The 21,237-nt window shown below is 39.5% G+C and overlaps 1 protein-coding gene across 4 annotated transcripts in view; it reads right to left on the reverse strand.

The window, feature by feature from the left end:
• Positions 1-143: 143 nt before the first annotated feature.
• The window catches only part of ptprdb (protein tyrosine phosphatase receptor type Db), a 67,996-nt gene continuing 46,902 nt past the window's right edge, over positions 144-21,237 (reverse strand). For 2 of the 4 annotated variants that reach the window (XM_053230755.1, XM_053230756.1), the window contains 22 exons: positions 20,564-20,706; positions 18,742-18,883; positions 14,664-14,761; positions 14,283-14,539; positions 13,528-13,621; positions 13,230-13,439; positions 12,977-13,137; positions 12,771-12,782; positions 12,564-12,679; positions 12,408-12,440; positions 11,908-12,005; positions 10,923-11,046; positions 10,537-10,712; positions 8,925-9,044; positions 8,569-8,723; positions 7,705-7,990; positions 6,761-6,939; positions 5,936-6,062; positions 5,301-5,426; positions 4,690-4,844; positions 3,810-3,945; positions 144-3,688 (listed from right to left, as the gene is read on the reverse strand). In XM_053230755.1, coding sequence (XP_053086730.1) covers positions 3,620-3,688; positions 3,810-3,945; positions 4,690-4,844; positions 5,301-5,426; positions 5,936-6,062; positions 6,761-6,939; positions 7,705-7,990; positions 8,569-8,723; positions 8,925-9,044; positions 10,537-10,712; positions 10,923-11,046; positions 11,908-12,005; positions 12,408-12,440; positions 12,564-12,679; positions 12,771-12,782; positions 12,977-13,137; positions 13,230-13,439; positions 13,528-13,621; positions 14,283-14,539; positions 14,664-14,761; positions 18,742-18,883; positions 20,564-20,706 — 3,017 coding nt within the window. In that variant the 3' untranslated portion in view covers positions 144-3,619. The remainder of the gene's footprint in view (positions 3,689-3,809; positions 3,946-4,689; positions 4,845-5,300; positions 5,427-5,935; positions 6,063-6,760; positions 6,940-7,704; positions 7,991-8,568; positions 8,724-8,924; positions 9,045-10,536; positions 10,713-10,922; positions 11,047-11,907; positions 12,006-12,407; positions 12,441-12,563; positions 12,680-12,770; positions 12,783-12,976; positions 13,138-13,229; positions 13,440-13,527; positions 13,622-14,282; positions 14,540-14,663; positions 14,762-18,741; positions 18,884-20,563; positions 20,707-21,237) is intronic. The other 2 variants (XM_053230758.1, XM_053230757.1) reach the window with 2 other exon arrangements.

Genomic DNA, 21,237 nt, shown 5'->3' on the forward strand with positions numbered 1-21,237 from the left:
GTGTATTCCTGTCACACCCAGGGTTCCCAGTATAAGCGCCGGAGCCGCCACGACCCTGACCAGGATAAAGCGCTTACTGAAGATGAATGAACGAATTTCTTCTCCCCCAGTCATATGGAAAAAGAGAAAATAAAACACTTAAACATTTGTTGCCAGTTTATTTGTAACAAAACAAAAAAAAAAAAGTTCCACAAATACCCCTGTATTCTCACATGACTTTTTTTTTCTCACAACAAAAGTAGGAAAATAAAAAAGCATAAGATAATTTCTCTAAAATATTTACATTTACTACAAAATAAGAGGTAAATAACAGAAGACAGGCCTCACTTGTGCTCACGTCGACTGGATGGTTCAAAATCGCAGAAACTCTCACATCAACTTCTTATAAAGTGGAAAAAAAAAAAAATGCAATAAAATGGATATTTGGTCATATCACATGATGAAACAAACAGTAATGATTTATTTCTACATGAAACATCAATGTTCCAAATATGGACTGTTCACATTTCTGGCACTGCATGGAGGATGGAAGATTAAAAAAAAAAAGGTTGACCAGGGGCTGAATTTTCACAGAGATTAGAAACATGGAAATAAAATGTGTAGAATTAACGTTAGGCTGATGTTTAGAGTTTTTGCAATTAAATTTTTTTTTTTTTTTTTAAGTTTAATCATGGCAAATTTGTTTAAATGCAGAGAAACACACCTAACACCGTGTAAGAGAAGGAAATGAAGTCCTAAATGTTATAGTGGAGCCAAAAATATTCAAATCAGCTGGAGCTTTGGCTCAAGGTGAAAAGTTGCGTCCTTGAGAAAACTTGGTCCTGTCCTCTCGTTCAGCTACTATGCGGAGAGAACTACAATCACGCCATCTTGTCTTCTGGAAAACATTTAACACTAAACACTACAAAGTGTATATTCTCCTTAAGCTTTAACACCAAAAGATATTCGTTGTATATCGTAACATGCACACACTGTGGTCACCATGGTGATAACGGAAAAACACTCCGTACTCGAGAATGAGGAATGGTTAGTGCATAGAGCGAGAGTGTGTCCTTTCCCCACAGTGTGAATTAACACCGAGGCTGCTGTCGACACACGCACACACACGCACGCACACACGCACACACACGCACACACCCTAAGAGCATTAACGCATCTCAACAGCTGATTACGTTCCTGGGATGAGGGAGTGCTTTTCATGGCAAAAATAAGCTCAAGATTCAGTAAATTGAACACACTGGGTGTAAAATGACCAGCACATGTTTGTGGCTCGAGTGTTGAACTGGTGTTTTTTTTTTTTCTTTTACATTTATAGTGCAAATTATATTATAATATAATATAGAATAACTTACATATATCCAGGAACCCTGCATGAAAAGCCTCAAAAGGTGAAGATGTCTACACGGACAAAGCAGCACCTCGCTAGCTAAAGTTTTCAAACACTGCATGCTCTCCAAGAGGCAAGATACGATAATTACAATAAAAAAAAGAGAGAGAGAGAGAGAGAGCGCGAGAGAGTGAGAAAGACAAGAGGGATTTAGTGTAATATTTAGTAACTGATATAATTCCTTTTGATGACTAATAATATAAAATATGAATGTTCTCAAAATTCATGAATTAGGTCAAATATAGTATATCCATCCAAAAATGTGCATGCAAACACTTTATGTAGTAATAATTCCTAAAGGCCTTGGCAGCATCAATTTGGATTGATCAATATGGCTTTGTAAAAAATCGTGAGTGTGTTTTGTGAGATATATGCTCATAATCCAAGCGATATTAAAATTTGGTGTGGCACGTGTAATCCTAGTTTATCAAAATTGTCTAAAATGCAGGTACATACACAGAAGTAGAATGAAAGCAAACTATTGAAAACTATGATAAGGCACTACTACTGTCGAAACGATCGTCTGTGTTACTGTGGATGTATTTTGTTAAGGTGAACTGTAGAACTTTGTGTCTCTGCTCATCTCAGGTGCGAAATTAATCCATCTTTTTTTTTTTTTTTTTTTTTTTTTACATTTGTGTCTCACTCACGTTTCATAGTTGAACACGACCGACACTGTAAATGTGCTAATATTTGTGTGGCAGCCTGGGAAAACCCTTTACATGGTGAAGTTTTTGACTTTTTTTTACTATGTATAGCTCTGAAAACTACAGACTTGAAGTAAAATTATAGAATTTTATACCACGGCGCTGTTGAATTCTTGAATGCGATTGGTCAGAAGGTGTTGATTCATTTTCGATAACAGCAGCTCTGACAGGTTTATTTTAACGTGCTCTTTCTAATACTTTATTAATACTAATACTGTATCATTTCTTAACCGTTCACGCACAGTTTAAAAATGTGTGTACTTGTGCAAATGGTGAGGAGACATTTTTAATTAGTATATTCGAAAGGAGTCTCCAGTATTTCTTTACACGGGAAACATGACAAGCTGTATATTTTTTTTTTTTTTTTTCAGGCATATTTCAGGAGAGAGGAAAAAATAGAGGCTGGTGAGGGAATGCCTGTTATACCTGCAGGAACTATCTTGTTTTTTTGTTTTTTGAGAACATTAAATGTGATAAACAAATAATTTTTTTTTTTTAATTGTTAGCATTGGCAAAACGCTGTAGTGTAAGAGGAATAAAACACTTCAGGACTGTGGGACTTACAGCCATTTCATTACAACACGTAGCTCTCCAACAACTTGATTAACACGTGACATTCACTTAGTGAGGAAATCACACTTAACTAGCAAGGGTTTAGAAAGACTGACTACATTCACTGCCGTGTTTGTTAAACTGGCTCCTAACACAACGTGATCTTTTGCAGGGAAACAGCCTAGACAAGGTTATTCACATTGTTTGGTGAAATATGTTTATGGTTTCTAAAAGGTGAGATGTAAAAGTATGTTATAGACAGAAACCTTATATTATGAATGTTTTCCAGAATTCAGCTATAGCACCTGACAGATTTTTCCCAGACCACCACATACATGTGAATACTGTATATATAGTAATATTTATTTTAAAAGTTAATTCAACAGGCCATATAATTACTGTGGCTTATTCTGTGTGCTTTCGAGTTAAATCCGAAGTGCAGTCATATTCAGTATTGCACAGCCTTTGAGAAAAGTCGCGACTGCCAGTGGTCCACTCTGCGTGTGTGAGTATTTGTTTGTTTGTTTGTGTGTGTGAGTGTGTGTGTGTGTGTGTGTGTGTGTGCGCATATCTGTGTGCAGTTGTGTGCTGCATGAGCTCAAAAACTTCGGTGATTAGGTATTAGCCCCAATCTCTTACAAGTTGGTAACTAATCAGCGGTACAGTTCAATCAAAAACACAATCAGAAATAAAAGTTGTTTGACCACACGTCTCCCAGGCGCTGGAATTAATGTTCATGGTGATTATTTTAAGCTTATCTTAAGATAGCCCTGAACTGAACTGAACTAAACCGACCTTTGAATCAATTCAGTGCTACCTTACGTTTCCAGAGCCAAGAACACACAGCTTGACAGTACACTCAGTACAGACAGTGTAAAGACAGCCGCACTGGGAGAGAGTAATTTAGCACAGAAGATTACACGGGAGGAAATGTCCTGCTGGTCCAGAGAAACTGGGAGAAGCCAGAGACACTTTATGTTGCATAGTGATCGAAACTGCCGAGGTACTCCAGTGCTGCACGGTAGCAGAACTGGTACTGTTCCTGTGGAGCACAAACACACACACACACACACATAGGCATAAACACACACCCAAGATATACTGTGCATATTTTCTGACTTCAGCATCTTCAGTCATGTGTGTATGAGTGTGTGAATACACACCTCCGTCTGCACCATGGCTGGTCTCTGTGTTCGCAGCATTTTGACAGTCTGGAAGATGTCGACCACTCCTTCATAGCGCATCCTCTCCAGCACTATGCTCAAAGTGATAAAGACACCTGTCCTCCCAACGCCAGCACTACAACACACACACATTATAATTATACTACAATAACACAGTTCTTGTTCAATGTTATTACTATTCAACTTAGTGACTTAGTGATTAAAATTTAGTTAGTCATCTCGGTCGTAAATGGTCTACCCACAGACCGTCTGGGGCATGCTGTACACTGAGCTGGCCACAAGTACTACAAAATCTCATTAGCTAACCCACGCCTTGGTGTGTACACACGTTCATTTTTCATCAGTGGGCTCACCTTCTGAACTTTTTGCAACAGCAATTCTATTCAGTTCAGTTTTATATGTATACTGCTTTTAACAATGCCACAAAGCAGCTTTACAGGTATCTGGAAGAAGATTTTAGGCAAGTAAAAAAAAAAAAAAAAAAAAAGGCAAGAAGAGTCAAAAAGAAAACACCTTCTCTTCTGGGTGACGCCAGATAGAGCGATTATAAATCATTACAGTGAAAGGATGTTCAGAAAAAGCACATTGTGGATAAGAGTTCTGGGATGAGCACAGGACATTGTTTATGATTACAGCTGCTGGTTTTAGGTACAAATCTACAGTATCCAGGTCAGATTATCCACTGAACCACGGCTGAGTTTTGGGCATAAGATGTTTTTGGGAAGTGCAAATCTTTAGAGTAGGCATGCGAGACCAACATTCACACAAAAACAATGGTCAATGGTTTATTAGTCAAATCACTGCTTGTTGTTAATCCAAGAATCACATACTTTCTCCCCTAGTCAGATCGGGCCCTTACCTGCAGTGTACTGTTATTGGTCCGTCTTGACCAAACTGCTCTTTTGTCTTGTGTACTTGGCCAATGAAGTCTATGAAGCCTTCGCCAGACTTTGGCACGCCCTGCTCCGGCCAATCAGTGAACTGGAACTGGCGAACAGTGCGGGACTGACCGTCCTGACAACACAAACACATTAGGATGACTCTGTGTGTGTGTGTGTGTGTGTGGGTGTGGGTGTGTGTGTGTGTGTGTAAACAGCCAGACCATTCCAGGAAAAACAGGTACATGGTGAGCTGGCAGCATGACTCATTGTATGGGTGGGAGTGTGAGTGGATAAATGTGTGTGGGAAAACAGAATTCTGGTGCTTCAGGGGACATTTTGTTTGTTCCCGTAATAAAAAATGCAGTTTTCATTAATGATTAATTTGGTTAGTTGGAGTTAGAATTATGTGTTATGTGAATTATGTGAAACAGAAATATTTAGCTACTGTAATTCAATTCACTTTTATTTGTGCAGCACTTTTAACAATGGACATTGCCACAAAGCAGCTTTAGTAGCTTTTGTAATACAAACGTCTATGGAAAACCAACAAAAGGACACTGAAGTGTACATGTCTGTGTGAGCAACACACCCTGGCGTCAGTCACTTTAAATTCTCGCAGGATGTACTGCGGCATGTTGTACTCGGCCATGGGGTCCACCACAAAGTACTGATAGCGTGCTGACCTCTCTGACGGCCAGTATTGGTGGCACTTCTCCTGCAACACACACACACACACACACACACACACAATTTCAATTCTTTAAATTGAACACTGGAATCAGGACTGTAATATACAGGGTGTCCCAAAAGTCTCCATACGTAGGGGAAATTAACACTTTTTAGCAAAATGTAACTTTATTTACAGAACATCCTCTACATAATTGCCATTTCTTTGTAAACACACACAGAGTCGCCTCTCCCACTCAAGATGAACGCGAGTTAACGCATCTGGTGTAATTCGATGCATGTCCATCGCAACCTTGTGGCAGTTTCCCGATCCAGCCATGAAGATGATTTCAATACGTTCTTCTTTTGTCAAAGGCATTCTTAAAGGCCATCTGAAAAAATATATACAATATAAACTAAGTATGAAATATTTTGGAAGACATTTTGCTAAAAAGTGTTAATTTCCCCGATGTATGGAGAAATTTGGGACACCCTGTGTATAGCACCGTATGGTAATACTAAACAGTGAATGTGTGTTTGTGTGTTTGTGTAACTAACCCTTCCCATCTCTCTAAGTTTAGTGAGCATCACTACAATAGTGGAGTTGTGTTCCCACAACATTCTCCAGTAATCTTCAGCTGTCTCAGCCAGAGGACCCTGCGTCGCGATGTACGCCCTCTGCTGCCTGCAGGGAAAAGGAGAACGAGTGAGTGAGAGCGGGGGAGATTTAATCTTACTGAAAAGAGGGGACAAGAAACACACTAAGAATATATCTGGCAGTCTGAGTGAAATTTGACGTTTTATATTATACAGTATATAGCTCTGAAAACTAGAGCCTTTCCTGAACTAAAGTATGTTTCTCTTTCGCACATATTTCAATCACAAGTAGTTCTAGCACTGGTTAGCTTCGAAACTGAAAAGGAAGCAAATCACAATTAAAGATTCCAACTTTCCAACTCCACTGACAGGAAACACCACGGTGATTATCTAAAAGAAACTGTTCTCCACTCTTCTAGGGAATATATATTTTCGTATTTAGTATATTTATCCAATTGTGGAGGTTTGCTGCAGTGACAGGACACCACACATATTACAGCTTTCTATTATTTGTATTATTAGATTTATCTTACATTGTGTATCAGTTTTATTTTGCTGTTATGAAAAGCTCTGCTCCTGAAGTCTACTGTCATACTGACTCAGGCCTCTAACAGGTCATGCAAGTCTGAGTTAATAGAGTATTGGAGTGGCCTTTAAGACAGAGATAGGGAAAAGGGCACGGTGAATACAGATTTAGTTACATGTGGATGTGTAATCCTGGAAAATACCTTATCTTGAAAAGTCAATTTGTGTTGCTCGCAGTGGTTGTGATAAGTGAGTTCATACCTATAACCGTCTATAAAGCTGGCATTGACGTAGTCTGAGCCCTCCACTCCTCGGATCGGCTGCAGGCCCACACGTGTGCTCTCGTACGGCATGATGTTCACCAGCCTGTTTTTAAACTTGTTGCAGGGCAGGTTGGCACTCACAAATCGGGAGTTGTGTGCCCTCGCATTGGCTAACCTCTGAATAAAAACACAGGATAGAATAAGGACGATCTCTAAAACATGAAGTACATCTAATACATGTGGATCATGGGAAATCCTGTTTATTGATTATATTTGTCTACAAAAATTTCAGAACTGACTTCTTTGCTGGCACTTGTGCTAAAGAGGAAAAACATTATAAACATTACAAGAAATGGGCAGTCTAAGACAGACAATTATTCTGACAAATAGACAAATATTCTACAAACAGGACAGGAAATCATAATTTAAAAAGAGGAAACATTTGGGAGTGTGCTGTTACAGGAAATTAATCAACAATAGAGTGGTATGATGAGACCTGACATGAAACGGAGTTACTGTTACCATACACTGCAAAAAATGACATCTTACCAAGTGAAAATATCTCAAATATAGTCAAATTTATCAAGTATTTCCTATTATAAGATTACAATAAACCAAATATATTATTATATTAGTAAAAAAAAAATAAAATAAATAATAATAATAATAATAATAATAAAAAGGCTATAAATAGGTTTAATAATCTTATATTTGTTATATGGTAATCTTATAATAGGAAATACTAGATAAATTTGACTATATTTAAGATATTTTCACTTGGTAAGATTTAATTTTTTTTCATTTACGGATGATTATATCAATTATACCAGCTTAGCACTGAGACTTCAGATATCAAATGTGAGCACTGCATTATAAAAAGATGTGAAGGTGAACAACATATATAACTTATTAGCACTTCATGTGCTGAGCCGATGCACTCACTTTAAACTCGTGCTCCATGGCACTGATGTTGTCAGGTGGCTCGGCCTGTGTGAGTCTCTGGATGTAGGCGTACAGGTTGCGCGCAGGCACCTCTGTGTTGCCGCAGGTGACGGCTTCCAACAGCGCGTCGTATATAAACACGTACTGCTCCTCCGTCTGCACCATGTAGTTTCTCTGAGAGCGCATCAGTGTCACGTGACCGTACACATCAACTGTCTTCTCCTGCTTCACACGCTCCAGCATGGCATCGATCACGATGAAGCAGCCGGTACGCCCCACACCCGCACTGCGACAGACAGACAGAGAAAGGGAGGCAGAGAGAGTAAGAAAAGAGACACAAGAATGACACCCCTGTAATAAAAGACCCATTTTACATTTTTAATAAAAAGTGGAACAACGGTACATGCTTTCCGTATTACTAATTATATTATATAACAGTTATTATTAATAGTATTAATCATGAATCTTTATGTTCATGTCATTTTACCCTCATAGTAAGACAGTGAAATAAAGGAGTTAAAAAATAAAATAGAAAGGTAATTTTAGTCCCTGTCACATGACCATGTATTATTTACGATCCCATCTACACACACATATGCACCTGTCCTTAGGAGAGTCCAAAAAGCAGGTACGATGTTTTGTGTGTCTATTTGCTTAAATATTGTATACATTTCTAAATGCTGAGATGAAGATGAGATATTGGTTATTGTAAAAATCAATTCTGTTTGTGATCACAGCTATATGACCCAGTCAAAGGTGGGTTTTTTCACAGTAGAGAAGATGACAATATGTTGTACCATTGTGTTCTTTGCTGCTTTATTAGTTCCCGAGTGTTTTGTAAAGTACTGGTGTGAGAGTCAGTACCTGCAGTGCACTACGATTGGCCCGGCGTCTGGAGGATTACAGGCTTTGACTCTGCGCAGGAAGGCCAGGAAGGGCGTGGGGTGTTCCGGTACACCGTGATCTGGCCACGCCGTGAACTGGAACTGACGCACCTCCCGCTTCTCACTGCTGCCACTCTGTTCAGCACACACACACCACACACACACACATCAAAGGGAACATCAGCGAGGGACCAAATAAACAAGTGAGATTATATGTGCATGTATGAGACACAAGAACAGAAAGATAAAGAGTGTCAGCGAGAACACTGTCATGGAGAGCTACTAAGTGTGTGTGTGTGTGTGTGCGTGTGTGTGTGTGTGTGTGTGTGGGGTCACCTTAAAGAGAGCGAAGGTCCTGACGCAGTATGCAGCAAGCTCTACGGTGTCTAGCACAGAGACCTGCATGAGGCCGTACGTCTCTGTGCCTCGGCTCGGCCAGTACTGATCACACTTGTTCTGCACACAGTGTAACAGTCTTCCTTTAACCTCTCACACACGAGTATCACCTCAGCAGTAAGCAGCACTTCTACATCACACACCTCCTAAAGTCTGAGCCAACTACCAAGAACTGTTTGAATTTTGAAAATGATTCAGTACTGCATAATTAAAAGCTGTACATTTTTTTGCTGTTGGAGAAATTCCATACATATACATATACATTGTATACCGATTTTTTTTTTTTTAATTTGTCCAGTTCTTGGTAGTATGCCTTTGGGTCATGTCTCATGTGCACATGTTATACATACTAGGAAAGTTTATGGGCTAAATCACCATAAGCGAAAGCCCTGGTTAGGCTTAGCTTCATAGTTACTTATGGATATAAAAATACCATTTTCACTCTTTTAAATCTGACCTGTTCATGAGGTTTTATTTTAACACCAGTAACATGCAGTGATCGGGTGACTACCAACATGATCCACATTATGATTAGAGTATCAATCCCAGTGTTTTGGAGAAACAGAACGAAAAGACTCAAAAGAGAGTGAAGAGGTGAAAAATAAATGTGGAAGAGGAATGAATAAAGCTAGGTATAGGGAAAATGTGTGACGGACTGAAAGAGAGTGAAAGTGCACGAGTGAGAGAGTGATGAAGGAGTAGAAAGCTTGCCTTGGAGTAGAAATAGGAAGGCATCTGGAGAACAATAGACAAACATATCAAGCTACTGAGTCACAACTGACAGGATGACTGGACCACATGGGGAAATGGTATGAATGAGGTTCTTTTGTCACTTCAGGTTTATTTTAAAGGAATAGTAGCTAACAAGTTAAAAAGTCCATATTATTAAAAAGATACATGAACAAATCAAATCATCTTGGGCCACATCCCTCACCTCAGACTGATACTATCATCCAGTTCGTCCAACTTTCATCCATTTTTGTGATTAACAGTGTGTCATCCAAAACACAGACAAGCCTACTATAGGTCATGTAAGTTATATTTTTGCCTGTAGGTTCCATTATGTTGGTATATTTTCGTATATTTTTTTTTTCCTTTTTGACTGACTGTTTATTTTAAATACTTAATCATGAAGCTGTTATATATAATTTACTTAATGTTTTACTTTGTAATGTCATTTTTTTTCTGTTTCTGTTTCATATTGCTGTTTTTGTAACTCCATTATAAAGGAGGACTCGTCCTGACTGTGTTTGATATTCAAGTAAATGAAGTGTGTGCATTTGTATACTAAAAAAGAGTATTTTGAAGTGTGCAAAGCTTTATCTTATTGTTTCTCAGCTCTATGGCCACCATGCACTGCACAACTGTTTCATTTTCTATTCTTTTCAACTCCAGTGAAAGGCTTTATTGTTACTTGATGAGTTAATTCAAGCATTTTACAGCAACAAAACCTGAATTCATAAGGCTAGCGTTGACTTGATTGTGCAGCAGTTTGATTAGAATGTTAGCTCTGTGTGTGTGTGTGTGTGAGTGTGTGTGTGTGCACGCTCACCCTTGATTTCTCCTCCAGTTTGGTGATCATGATGATGTTAGCCGTGTGCTGCTCCCACACCATCCTCCAGAAGTCACTGATAGTATCTGGCATGGGCCCCTGTGTGGCGATGTAGGCGCCTTGTCTCCGGTACCCGTCAATGAAATTGGCGTTGATATAGTCGCCACCTGGCTGACCTGAACATCAACAGCAAGAGAAGAGTCATGAGAATAAGGGAATGTTCATCTCAGGAATTAGCAATATAAACAAGAATAAAATTCAAAAAGGTTACTGTGACCTTTGAACAGAATTCCAAAATCTATTAAAAATGCTACACAACCTTGGATAAAACATGAGCTGTATTAAACAGCTTTTAAACACACACACCCACACGTGTACACACTCACCATCACTGTTAGACAGCACCACTCTGGTGTGATCGTAGGCGATGACATTTGCATAACGGTTCTTTGGTTTATTAATGTCCAGGTTTGAGTGCTCCCAGGAGAACTGCTGCCCAGGGTCAATAGACTAAACATGGAAAAGTGCCAAAGAAATTACAAATGACAAATAATTACACTCTTAAACATAACCTTCACACAATTTCGAGTTGACTTGCATAAGAATTCGCCTCCATTCTTACTGTGAGAAGTATTAGTCAGGGTTTGGTTACAAAAAAATGAACAAACTTTGAACATCCCACAGAACACCATTAAATTCATTATTTAGTCAGAGAGGGGATTAGTCAGAAAGTCAACCAAGAGGCCAAGAATAACTCTGGAACTGGAGAGTATTGCCCAGACGCTCCACAAATCTGGGCTTTATTTTTGAGTGGCGAGAAGAGAAAGAAAATGTTGAGTACTAGTTTGCTAAAAGGCATGTTAGAGACTCAGCAAATGTGGTTCTCTGTGAAACCCACAGTGAAGCATGGTGGTGGTAGCATCATGTTAAGGGAATGCTTTTCCTCAGCAGGGGCTGAAACACGGGTGAGGGCTGAGAGCCAAATACAGGGCAATACTAGAAGAAAACCTGTTCTAGACTGTAAGAGACTTGAGACCGGGGTGGAGGTTCACGTTCCAACAGGAAACAAGCCTAAGTACACTGCCAAAGCTAGACTGAAGTGGTTCAAAGCCAAGTACCTGAATGTTTTCAAATAGTTTTCAACTTTTATCCATTTATCTCATTTATATTTAATGAGCAAACAGTCAGGAATCTAGTTGTTAAGCTGTGAACAATTTTGCTAGAAGCTTTCTGTAAACCAAATAATTGTATACCTGCAGAGCTGCTACATACGGCATTCATGTCGTCCTCTTTGAAAATACAAATTTTCTAAGAAGATATTTTTATACTGAAAACAGTGACTGAAAATCACATTGGCATGAGTGACCTTACCTCATACTCCTGCGAGAACCTCAGGCTCTCGTTGGCTTTCTTTCTCTCTATGTAACTGGGCAATTCTGAGACAGGAACTGGAGGATGACTGGTCATACCTGCCAATCAGAAAGCACAAGGTCAATCTGAAAACAGCCTACACACACGCTACAAAGTGACGGAGGCGGCTGAATTTAGTGACGCTTCCTGATGGATGAATGAAAAGAAATTAGTTTGGTTCTTCATACGAACAGAAAGCAGCTTCATGATCAAGTAAGAGGAGAGAGACTAGATTGGTAGCTTATCATCACATAACCGAAAAATCAATTTACGGTTTTGCATTTTAGCAGTTTATTAGCATTCCAGCCCCATTCCATTAGGGATGACATTAGATGACAGTTATTTTTGTGTTTTTCTGTTTGCTTGTCTTTAGCTCTTAATTAATCAGAATGGGTTAGTCATGTCTGTTCTTGGAGATGGAAGGTAAAAGGTCAATACAAAAATGAACAACCACAACTAACTTGGTAAACGACGATAACCAGAGGAACGCAAACCTAGGAAGGAGAGAGCATAACTTTGCTAACTTTGATATTATTTGTGAGTATGTGCTTTTCCAGTATTGGGTTATGTAGGGTGTTTGTGGGAAAAGCCGACGTTGGGAAGCAAGTTTGTATTACCGGGTGTTGGGAAGTTGATTCTGCGGAGCTCCACAGGGTCTGAGGGATGCTGGGAGCTCATAGCTTTGCCACTACTTGGGAAGCTGCACTTTCTGCCCTCTAATTCTGCCCGCTTCCTGTAAGAGGACATCACAAGCACAATATTTCTCCCCGCCAATATTCTGTATTTTATTTGCAATCTTACAATTCCATTTTGTATTCACTGACCTGTCCGGTTTGCTGGTTTGTATCCAGGTCATAGGGAAAGAAAAATAACGTTAAAAAGATACATGCTGTGCATTCAGACATCCATAGCATGCTAAATTAGCCATTCAAAGCTCCCTCTTTGTTCGTCACCATAATTGTTATTCACTTCTTTTCTCTCCCACATGTTTGTGTAATCCCTCTACTCTTATTTCTGTCCTTCATTTCACCTCTTAAACAGAAGGATGAGGATGACTATGCTGATGATGAAGATGACAGCCAGGACAGGCCCCACTACCCAAAGCAGCCCCTCCTCCTCATCCACGATTGGCTGAGGCTCCATGTCTGAGAATGCCAGTGGGTCGGAAAATGGGCTGGTCGAGTACACGGTCTACAATAAACAACAAATAACAAGTGATAAAGAGGAAGAGACCAAGACAGAGAGTGAGACAATGTGAGAGAAAAAAAAAGAGAGAGACTCACATTCTGTCCCAGCTCTAAAATGGCCAGCACGAAGCAGACATACTCCTGTCCGTTGAGAAGCTGTCGGTTCAGGAACACTCCATACACACGCCCGTCTCCCAACTTAAATTCGGATGGAAGATTCTGGAAGTAGGCACTGATGTACGGCTTCAGTTCAGCCTGCCTCCGTAAGCGTACCGATCGGCTCGTACCATTGATCGTCCTCAGAAGCTGAAACAAATATAATGTAATATAAAAAAAAAATTGTAATATAAAATACAATTAATGACAATCTAATCTAATATCTGTGAAAAAGTACCTCATCTAAATTCATGTCATCTGGATCACTCCAAGGATTCTGGAAGTTTCCTCCTCTCTGCCTCTTCAGTGGGACGACAACGATATAGAAACCCCTACATGGGTTAAAAAAATAAACATCACATATAGCATGTACCTGATGGCTGCTCATGATATTAGATGAGAAGGTGTTCCAAAAAACTCCTAAATAATCCACTTTAAAACATTTATTTTATTATTCAACAGCAAATAATCTGATGCCAAGAATGAAACCATATATTAATGCCTGTTTATCTTTGAACGACAGGAAAGCTTAGCCCTGATAGCACATTTATGCCAACCACCCCAGATCCTTGATGACAAAAATAACTGGCAAAATAACAATAAAAAAAAATTATGCTCACTATGCTCACATTTCACTACTGAATCAGTGGAAACACTACATTAACTTCCCATTATCTGTGTGCTAATGACGGGAACTAGAAAGCTAATGAATATGCTATTTTTATTTCACTCAGCTGTAAATAGACAAAAATGTTGTTCTTAACACTAGTTAAGTGACCATGATAATAAGCATGATGTCTAAATATAAGGCAATGACAGACTCGGCTTCGTGCCTTTGTATCCTTTGTTGCTATTTTGTCCATCGTCTGGACACTTTGTTGGTGCTTTAAAAAGGAGCTTTTCATTGGTGGATAAGGCAGCCTGCAATATATACTATATTAAGAGTTTCAAGTGCAGTGCATGTACAGTGGGTTTTAATTACATGAAGCTGACCTGACAGGGGCGTGTGTGTGCACGGAGGGCAGCTGAAGTGTGGCTGTGCTCTCAGAGCTGCTCTTCTCCACTAGCTGAGGTTTTCTGGGCAGCAGGTTTGGAGCGGTCATGGCGTCGGCACGGTGCTGCAGGCCCTCACTGCCGTCTGCTTTATTACTCAGGAGGAACGTGTAGAGCGACTGCGGCTTTAACTCAGAGACCCGCTGCTGCCCAAGACGCCCGTCTACGTCCAGTTTGCGACCATCACCATATGAGATCTGAGCGATGAGGTAGAAACGGACATTGCATTATATAACTACAAGTTTCAATATACATGATGTAACTTTCCGTATTTGAACAGTGAAATACTGAGCCCTATTGCACACACACTGCTATACTTACAATAAATGTTGAGGGTTTGTTCGGTGAGGTTCGCGGCTCCCAGGCAAGCCATACTGAACTCTTCATAGCAGCTTTCACATGGAAGTTCACAGCAAACACTTTAAAAAAAGAAATCAACACTGTTCACTGTTTAGTCACAAATGTGAGATTCACAAAACTATCAGGAGATCCAACTTGAATGCAGTGTGATTAAGAAGTGCAGGAACAACCTGACAGCTGAAAAATCTGTCCCTGATATTTATGTCTGTCACGTTATTGACACTGTGATCTCATCAGAGTGAAATTAGTACCTACCTGCGGATCAGTGTCAGAGCTGACGTCAGATCAATTTTAAATGCCTGGGGGAATTTAATAATATATACAGCTATCGTCAGGTGCCTCACCTTAGAACGCAACGTTGGTGGACTTCACCCCCCAAAAAAAAACAAAAAAACCAACAATACACACAGAAAGACAGACTGACATGGTGACAAACACACAGACAGATGTAAATGTAAAATGGGTAAATGCCATTGCTGTGTAAGTGCACACACACACACACACACACACACACACACACACACTGTATGAGTATTTTGTATCTGCTTCAAAGGACAGTTGTTTCCTCACTTCTGTTGCTGTTACTGTACGTAACTGTGCTCCACCTGTGATGAATACAAGTTAAATTTTGCGTCTCTTCCATTCGCATCGTGAGTCCACTCTGCTTGTAGTCAGTTCTGAATGTGTTGAGTATCTGAGGTCGTTGCTATGGTGACCTTAGGCATGTGCAACACAGACGTGAACACTGATGGTGAGCTGACTGTAAGCAATGTAGGCACTGGGGAGACACAGGAGACTTTTATTATGGATTTTTACACACAAATAGCAGAATGCAGTGACTTTTATTGTGTGTGGGAGTCTGTCATATAAATAAATGCTACTGACACTATCATAAATCACACTAGCACTTTACTGCACAACAATATCTTCTGGACTGAACTCATTTATCATATATTTTGATGGATTTATAAACTACAGAGGTCACAGGGATCAAACAGATTTGGTCAATAATAGTGGCACCAGGAGAAGCTTGGTGGGTGTGTGTGTGTGTGTGTGTGTGTGTGCCTGTGTGGTCTCGTACCTGTGACTCTTTCAGCAGCAACTCTTTGATACTGGGATATCCCACTCTTTCCCCTGAACAATGTCTTGTATAAGTCACCTGGTCCTTTCGTGCGGTCGCTCAGCAACAGGAGGTTGCCATGACATGCTTGCTAATGTGGAGTTCAAAACCACCACACGGATGATCCGCGGGGGAGCCCTAGGCACTACAGGGGCAATGTGGGGTACAGGAAATGAAGTAATAATCTCACAGATCAACTCAGGCCATCAAGGTGAGTGTTGCAAGAGAACAGGTCGAGGTTAAAAAAAAAAAAATTTCAGAATGATAGAGGGCACAGAAAGAACTGTTTTTTTTATTTTCTGGGAACATTGTTGTCTGTTAATTTGAAAACAAAATTTTAAGCTCAAACATGGAAGACATACTGCCCTCCTTGATGCGGATCAACTGCGGCGTGCTTGTGGGTCCTGGCTCTGCCTCTGTGAGAACAGCGACCATCTTCCCTCAGTGTGATAGTAAAAACAGTACCATGGAGCATCCGCGATTTGAACCTCGTCTTTGTCATGTTCCATGGCAGTGTATCGAATGGAATAACGTAACATTTCCATTTTCCCCAGGATGAGGGGAGGAGCTGAGCTTATCAACAGACAGGGCTTGTGCGTGTCACTTCCCAGTGAGGGGGAACAGGTTCTGAAGGGATGGTGTGTGGGGTTTGAGAGTTCAATTCTGAGTTTTGGTTAATTTTAGAACAAGAATATAATGATAACGATGAGGATGATGATGATGATGATGATGTAAGGACATTAAATTCAGACAAGAAAGGAAACAAAAAGACAAAACAAACATCTCTAGATTCATGTTTGTGCATAAACACAAAGAGACAAACAGAGAAATATTTGACAATAAACTCACCTTTATCTCCTTCAGTCAAGCTTTTCCATTCTGCCTCCTTTTCCTTTCTCCATATATCTATTAGATACTTTTCTTAAACAATATCTTACCTGACTCACCGAAATGGGCTTGGCATCGTGCGCCATTGCCTGGAGCCTTTTCTTGTTTCTTTTAATTCAGCATGTCAAACAGACAAGCCATTAGGAAGACGAAATACCGACTGTGGAAATTTTCTAAGGCCGATTCGCCATTTCTGACTCAGCTGCATGTTTTCTAACTGCTCTAACACTCATCACCCAGCTCATGAAGGCCTTAATAATTCACCAGTGAGTTTAATCAGGTGTGTTAAAGCAGAACACAGGGTCTGGGCATCAATGCTGTAGCTCATTCAGCCCATACAGATCTAGTCTGAGGTCATTCTGGCAAGTTAACTGTGTTAAATATGTTAAAATAGTTATTATATGGTAACTGGTTACAATACTTCTAAATGTGTTTAAAGCGTTTATCAATTTCAGCTTATGATTAAAGCAATCTCTAAGTAAACATAGTTGTCTCATTCCATTAGCCAGATGTAACAAACTGCATCAAATATAACAATGTTGAAAAATTATTTTTTGAAGGTGTTTATGCAGCAAGGCATCAGAAATGAAAATACATTTGAAAGGCACTTTGTATAAAGATCTTTGTACAAACATTGTCTAATTTAACCTAAGTTTAATAACATACCAAAACAAATAACGCTAAGCTGATCAGCATGTGTCAGAGTTGGTGTATAATTAGAATTAAAAATGGAATTTACACATCTGGCTTAAAACATTCATCTTGAGAACTGCAGTTTAACTTTGAAGAGGCTACAGTGGTGTCGGGCCATAATTAATGTAAATATGCATTAATCAATTGTCAGAAAAGACAAAATTGCCCAAAAGACTATTTACTATTCAAGTCAAATGAAAGAAACAAAATCTGAATCGTAACCTCTTTCACACAAAAATCCTTGGACTGTAACGTGCCTTAAGTTATTCATCCCAAAGAGAGCAAACTAACAGCTTATTTTTTCTACAATAAATAATAAATAAGTGTAACTTTGCAGTGTTATCTGTTTGCATATGATCAATATATTAAGAACTTATTGAATGTAACTAATACTTGTCATTTTTTTGGGGTTAAATGTATAATCTAATAATTAAGGAATAAAACACAATGGGGATGTTCTAGAAAAATAATTAAAGAAAGGGTGGTGTGAAGATGATTTTTTTCCAATAACAATACGTCCTGAAGTGTTTTATTCCTCTTATACCACAGCAATTTGCCAACAAAGGCATTCTTGTATTAATTAAAGAACTACGCATTGTTACAAATCCCCCTCAGTACACGGCGTAGGGAGCGCTGCATGATGGACTTTCGGGTCGACGTGTGCTTTAATTGAGACATTCTGGAACCACTGTAGTTCTATTTATCACTTACGTTATAGCAACTATAAACAGTCATTCCCTCACCAGACTTTTTTTTTCACTCCCTTTAAATTACAAACTGGAATGTGCAAAGTCCTCTGTCCTGAAGACTTTCCTGTGTTGGAAAAAAGTTAGAGCTTTACCTCTGTTACAAAGTGCTGACACTGGAGACTCCTTCCATAAATGCTAAATAAAAGTCTCCTCACAGAAACCTTCCCCATATCAACGATGAGATCATTTCTTTGTTAAATCACAGCGCTTAGTCTTGTGGAGCACTCGTCATACTAGTCCCTATGAATTAGCTGGTACTACAGAAATGATAACGTTAGAACGGGTGCATTAATATAAACCCTGAAGCTGGCACTAGTGTCAGAGCTGCTGTTATAGAACATGAATCCACACCTTCTGACTAATCAGATTTGAGAATTCAACTGCGCTGTGGTATAAATGTATTATTTATTAGTAGGCATAAAAAAAAAAAAGTAAACGTTTGTAACAGAGCGTACTTTCCTTCACCACTGTGACTACTTCACTGTTCAAATTATTTTCTATCTCTAATTTCTAATTAGAGTCAGTTTTGGACTCTAAAAACATTTTCTGCTTATATTTGAACCCATGTGTGTCAGGTGTGTGTACGTACAGGTTTGTGGAGTTTGTATGCTGAGCTCGCTGGTGAAGGCCCCCACACCATGTTTACTACGCGCTGCTAACTGAAAGGTGTAGGTGGAGAAGGGCTTCAGATTCTTTAGCACATAGCTGGAGCTCGGTTCAAACACAATCTTCTGCAAGAGAAAGGGGTTAAAAACTCAATGTGCGTACACATAAAGTGTCTGTATGAATATGCAGTATATAAAACTTTTTACCGCTCTCTTTACTAATTTTACTAAGTTCCCAAGATACACAGATCAGCCATAACATTAAAACCGCAGACAGGTGAAGTGAATAACATTGATTATCTTGTTACAATGGCACCTGTCTAGGGGTGGGATATATTAGGCAGCAAGAGAATAGTCAGCTCTCAAAGTTGATGTGTTGGAAGCAGGAAAAATTGGCAAGCGTAAGGATCTGAGCAACTCTGACAAGGGCCAAATTGTGATGGCTAGACAACTGGGTCAGAACCCAACTCCAAAATGGCAGGTCTTATGGGGTGTTCCCGGTATGCAGTGGTTAGTACCTACCAAAAGTGGTCCAAGGAAGGACAACCGGTGAACCTGAGACAGGGCCCTGGGAGCCAGGATGCACTATGGGAAGAAGGCAAGCTGGCGGAGGCAGTGTGATGCTCTATGCAATGTTCTGCTGGGAAACCTCGGGTCCCGGCATTCATGTGGATGTTACTTTGACACGTACCACCTACCTAAACATTGTTTCAGACCAAGTACACCCCTTCATGGCAACAGTATTCCCTAATGGCAGTGGCCTCTTTCAGCAGGATAATGCTCCCTGCCACACTGCAGTAATTGTTCAGGAATGGTTTGAGGAACATCACAAAGAGTTCAAGGTGTTGACTTGGCCTCCAAATTCCCCAGATCTCAGTCCGATTGAGCATCTGTGGGGTGTGCTGGACAAACAAGTACAATCCGTGAAGGCCCCAACTCACAACTTACAGGACTTAAAGCATCTGCTGCTAACGTTTTGGTACCAAATACCACAGAACACCTTCAGAGGTCTTGTGACTCGATGGATCAGAGCTGTTTTGGTGGCACAAGGGGGACATACACAATATTAGGCAGGTGGTTTTATTGTTATGGCTGGTTGGTGTACATGATGAATTATTAATTATTATTAATATTTTATTAATTAAAATTAAAAACATGACAAATTTACCTGCTTCCTGCACACACATTACAATTTCATGACTTCAGTTTACGATCTTGTGGCTAAATTATGTTGTGCACATAATTAACTGTCGAAGTATGATACAAAAAAAAAGCAAAATAATGGAATGCGCTGGATCAAGTGCCATTTTATAACCTGCTCGAAGCCATTTAGTTAAAATAAACCAAATTTGGACAGATTCATGTGATAATTAGAACTAGGACTATTCATGCAGCAATATACTGGCAATATAACATACTAGACTCCAGTTAGATGTTATAGTATATTGTATCACAGTTGATGGCAAAGGGGGAAAAAATGCTTCAGTCTGCCTCAGTCTTCAGATTTTTTTTTCTTCTTAAGGAAAATCTGGCAACCTTTGAGGCATGAACTACAAGCCGCTGATTTTAATTAAAAAAGCAGCTGCGTAAACCGACTCTGATTCTGAATACAAGGAACTTTCCCCACGTAAATATTGACGTAACTTAGAACTGAGCAAGGCCCTTACTGGGAAGTGTAACACATAATTCAAATAAAAGTAGCATATTTTTAAGTGTATGACTCCGCAAACAAATGATCTATATCTGAGTTTTATTTACTGATTTATTTGTACTGTTGGTGCATTATTGTGGACAGGTTCAGCTTACCTGCTCAGGCTGGTCTCCGAGCCTGTATATGAGTTCATATCCTATGATGGCATCAGTGCCACTGTGAGCTGGAGGAAGCCAGGAGAGCAGTATGCTTGTCTCTGACTTCACCTCAGCTTTCAGCTCAGTGGGCTGAGAAGGAACTGGAAAAGGAGACAGTGAAATGATATCACATACTGAAAGGAGAAAAAAAAAATAATTTCAGTCTGTAAGTAATTAGACAGTGACACATTTTTGTTGCCAGGACTCTGTGTAAATTACAGAATGGCAGCATTCATTTGAAACATCTGTATTAGGTGAAGTATAATACTTTTTATACACAGTTCCCCCCATTTCTAAGAAACATTACTTAGTGAAAAAATGAACATGAATTTTTTGGCATGTCTGCAGTTGTGACTCACTTTCTGCTGCTATTTTGTCACACATGGATAAAAACTGCACTTCCCAAAAACAGTTTCCTAACAAACACAGGAACTGAACAAACGTCACTGCTAGTGCTTAGGTGCAAATCTGTTGTATCCAACATTTACGTGTATTGACAAATGACACAATGAGACAAAGCTGGTCGAGAAATACAGAAGCTGCTAAGGGTTTAATTAATCAGACTCCCTATAATAAAGAGGTGTAAATATGTTTTCCCATCAAATGGAATACATAAACAACAAAAATTTTTA

This window comes from Pangasianodon hypophthalmus, chromosome 28 (genome assembly GCF_027358585.1).
Source record: "Pangasianodon hypophthalmus isolate fPanHyp1 chromosome 28, fPanHyp1.pri, whole genome shotgun sequence".
In the NCBI taxonomy this organism is placed as follows: domain Eukaryota; kingdom Metazoa; phylum Chordata; class Actinopteri; order Siluriformes; family Pangasiidae; genus Pangasianodon; species Pangasianodon hypophthalmus.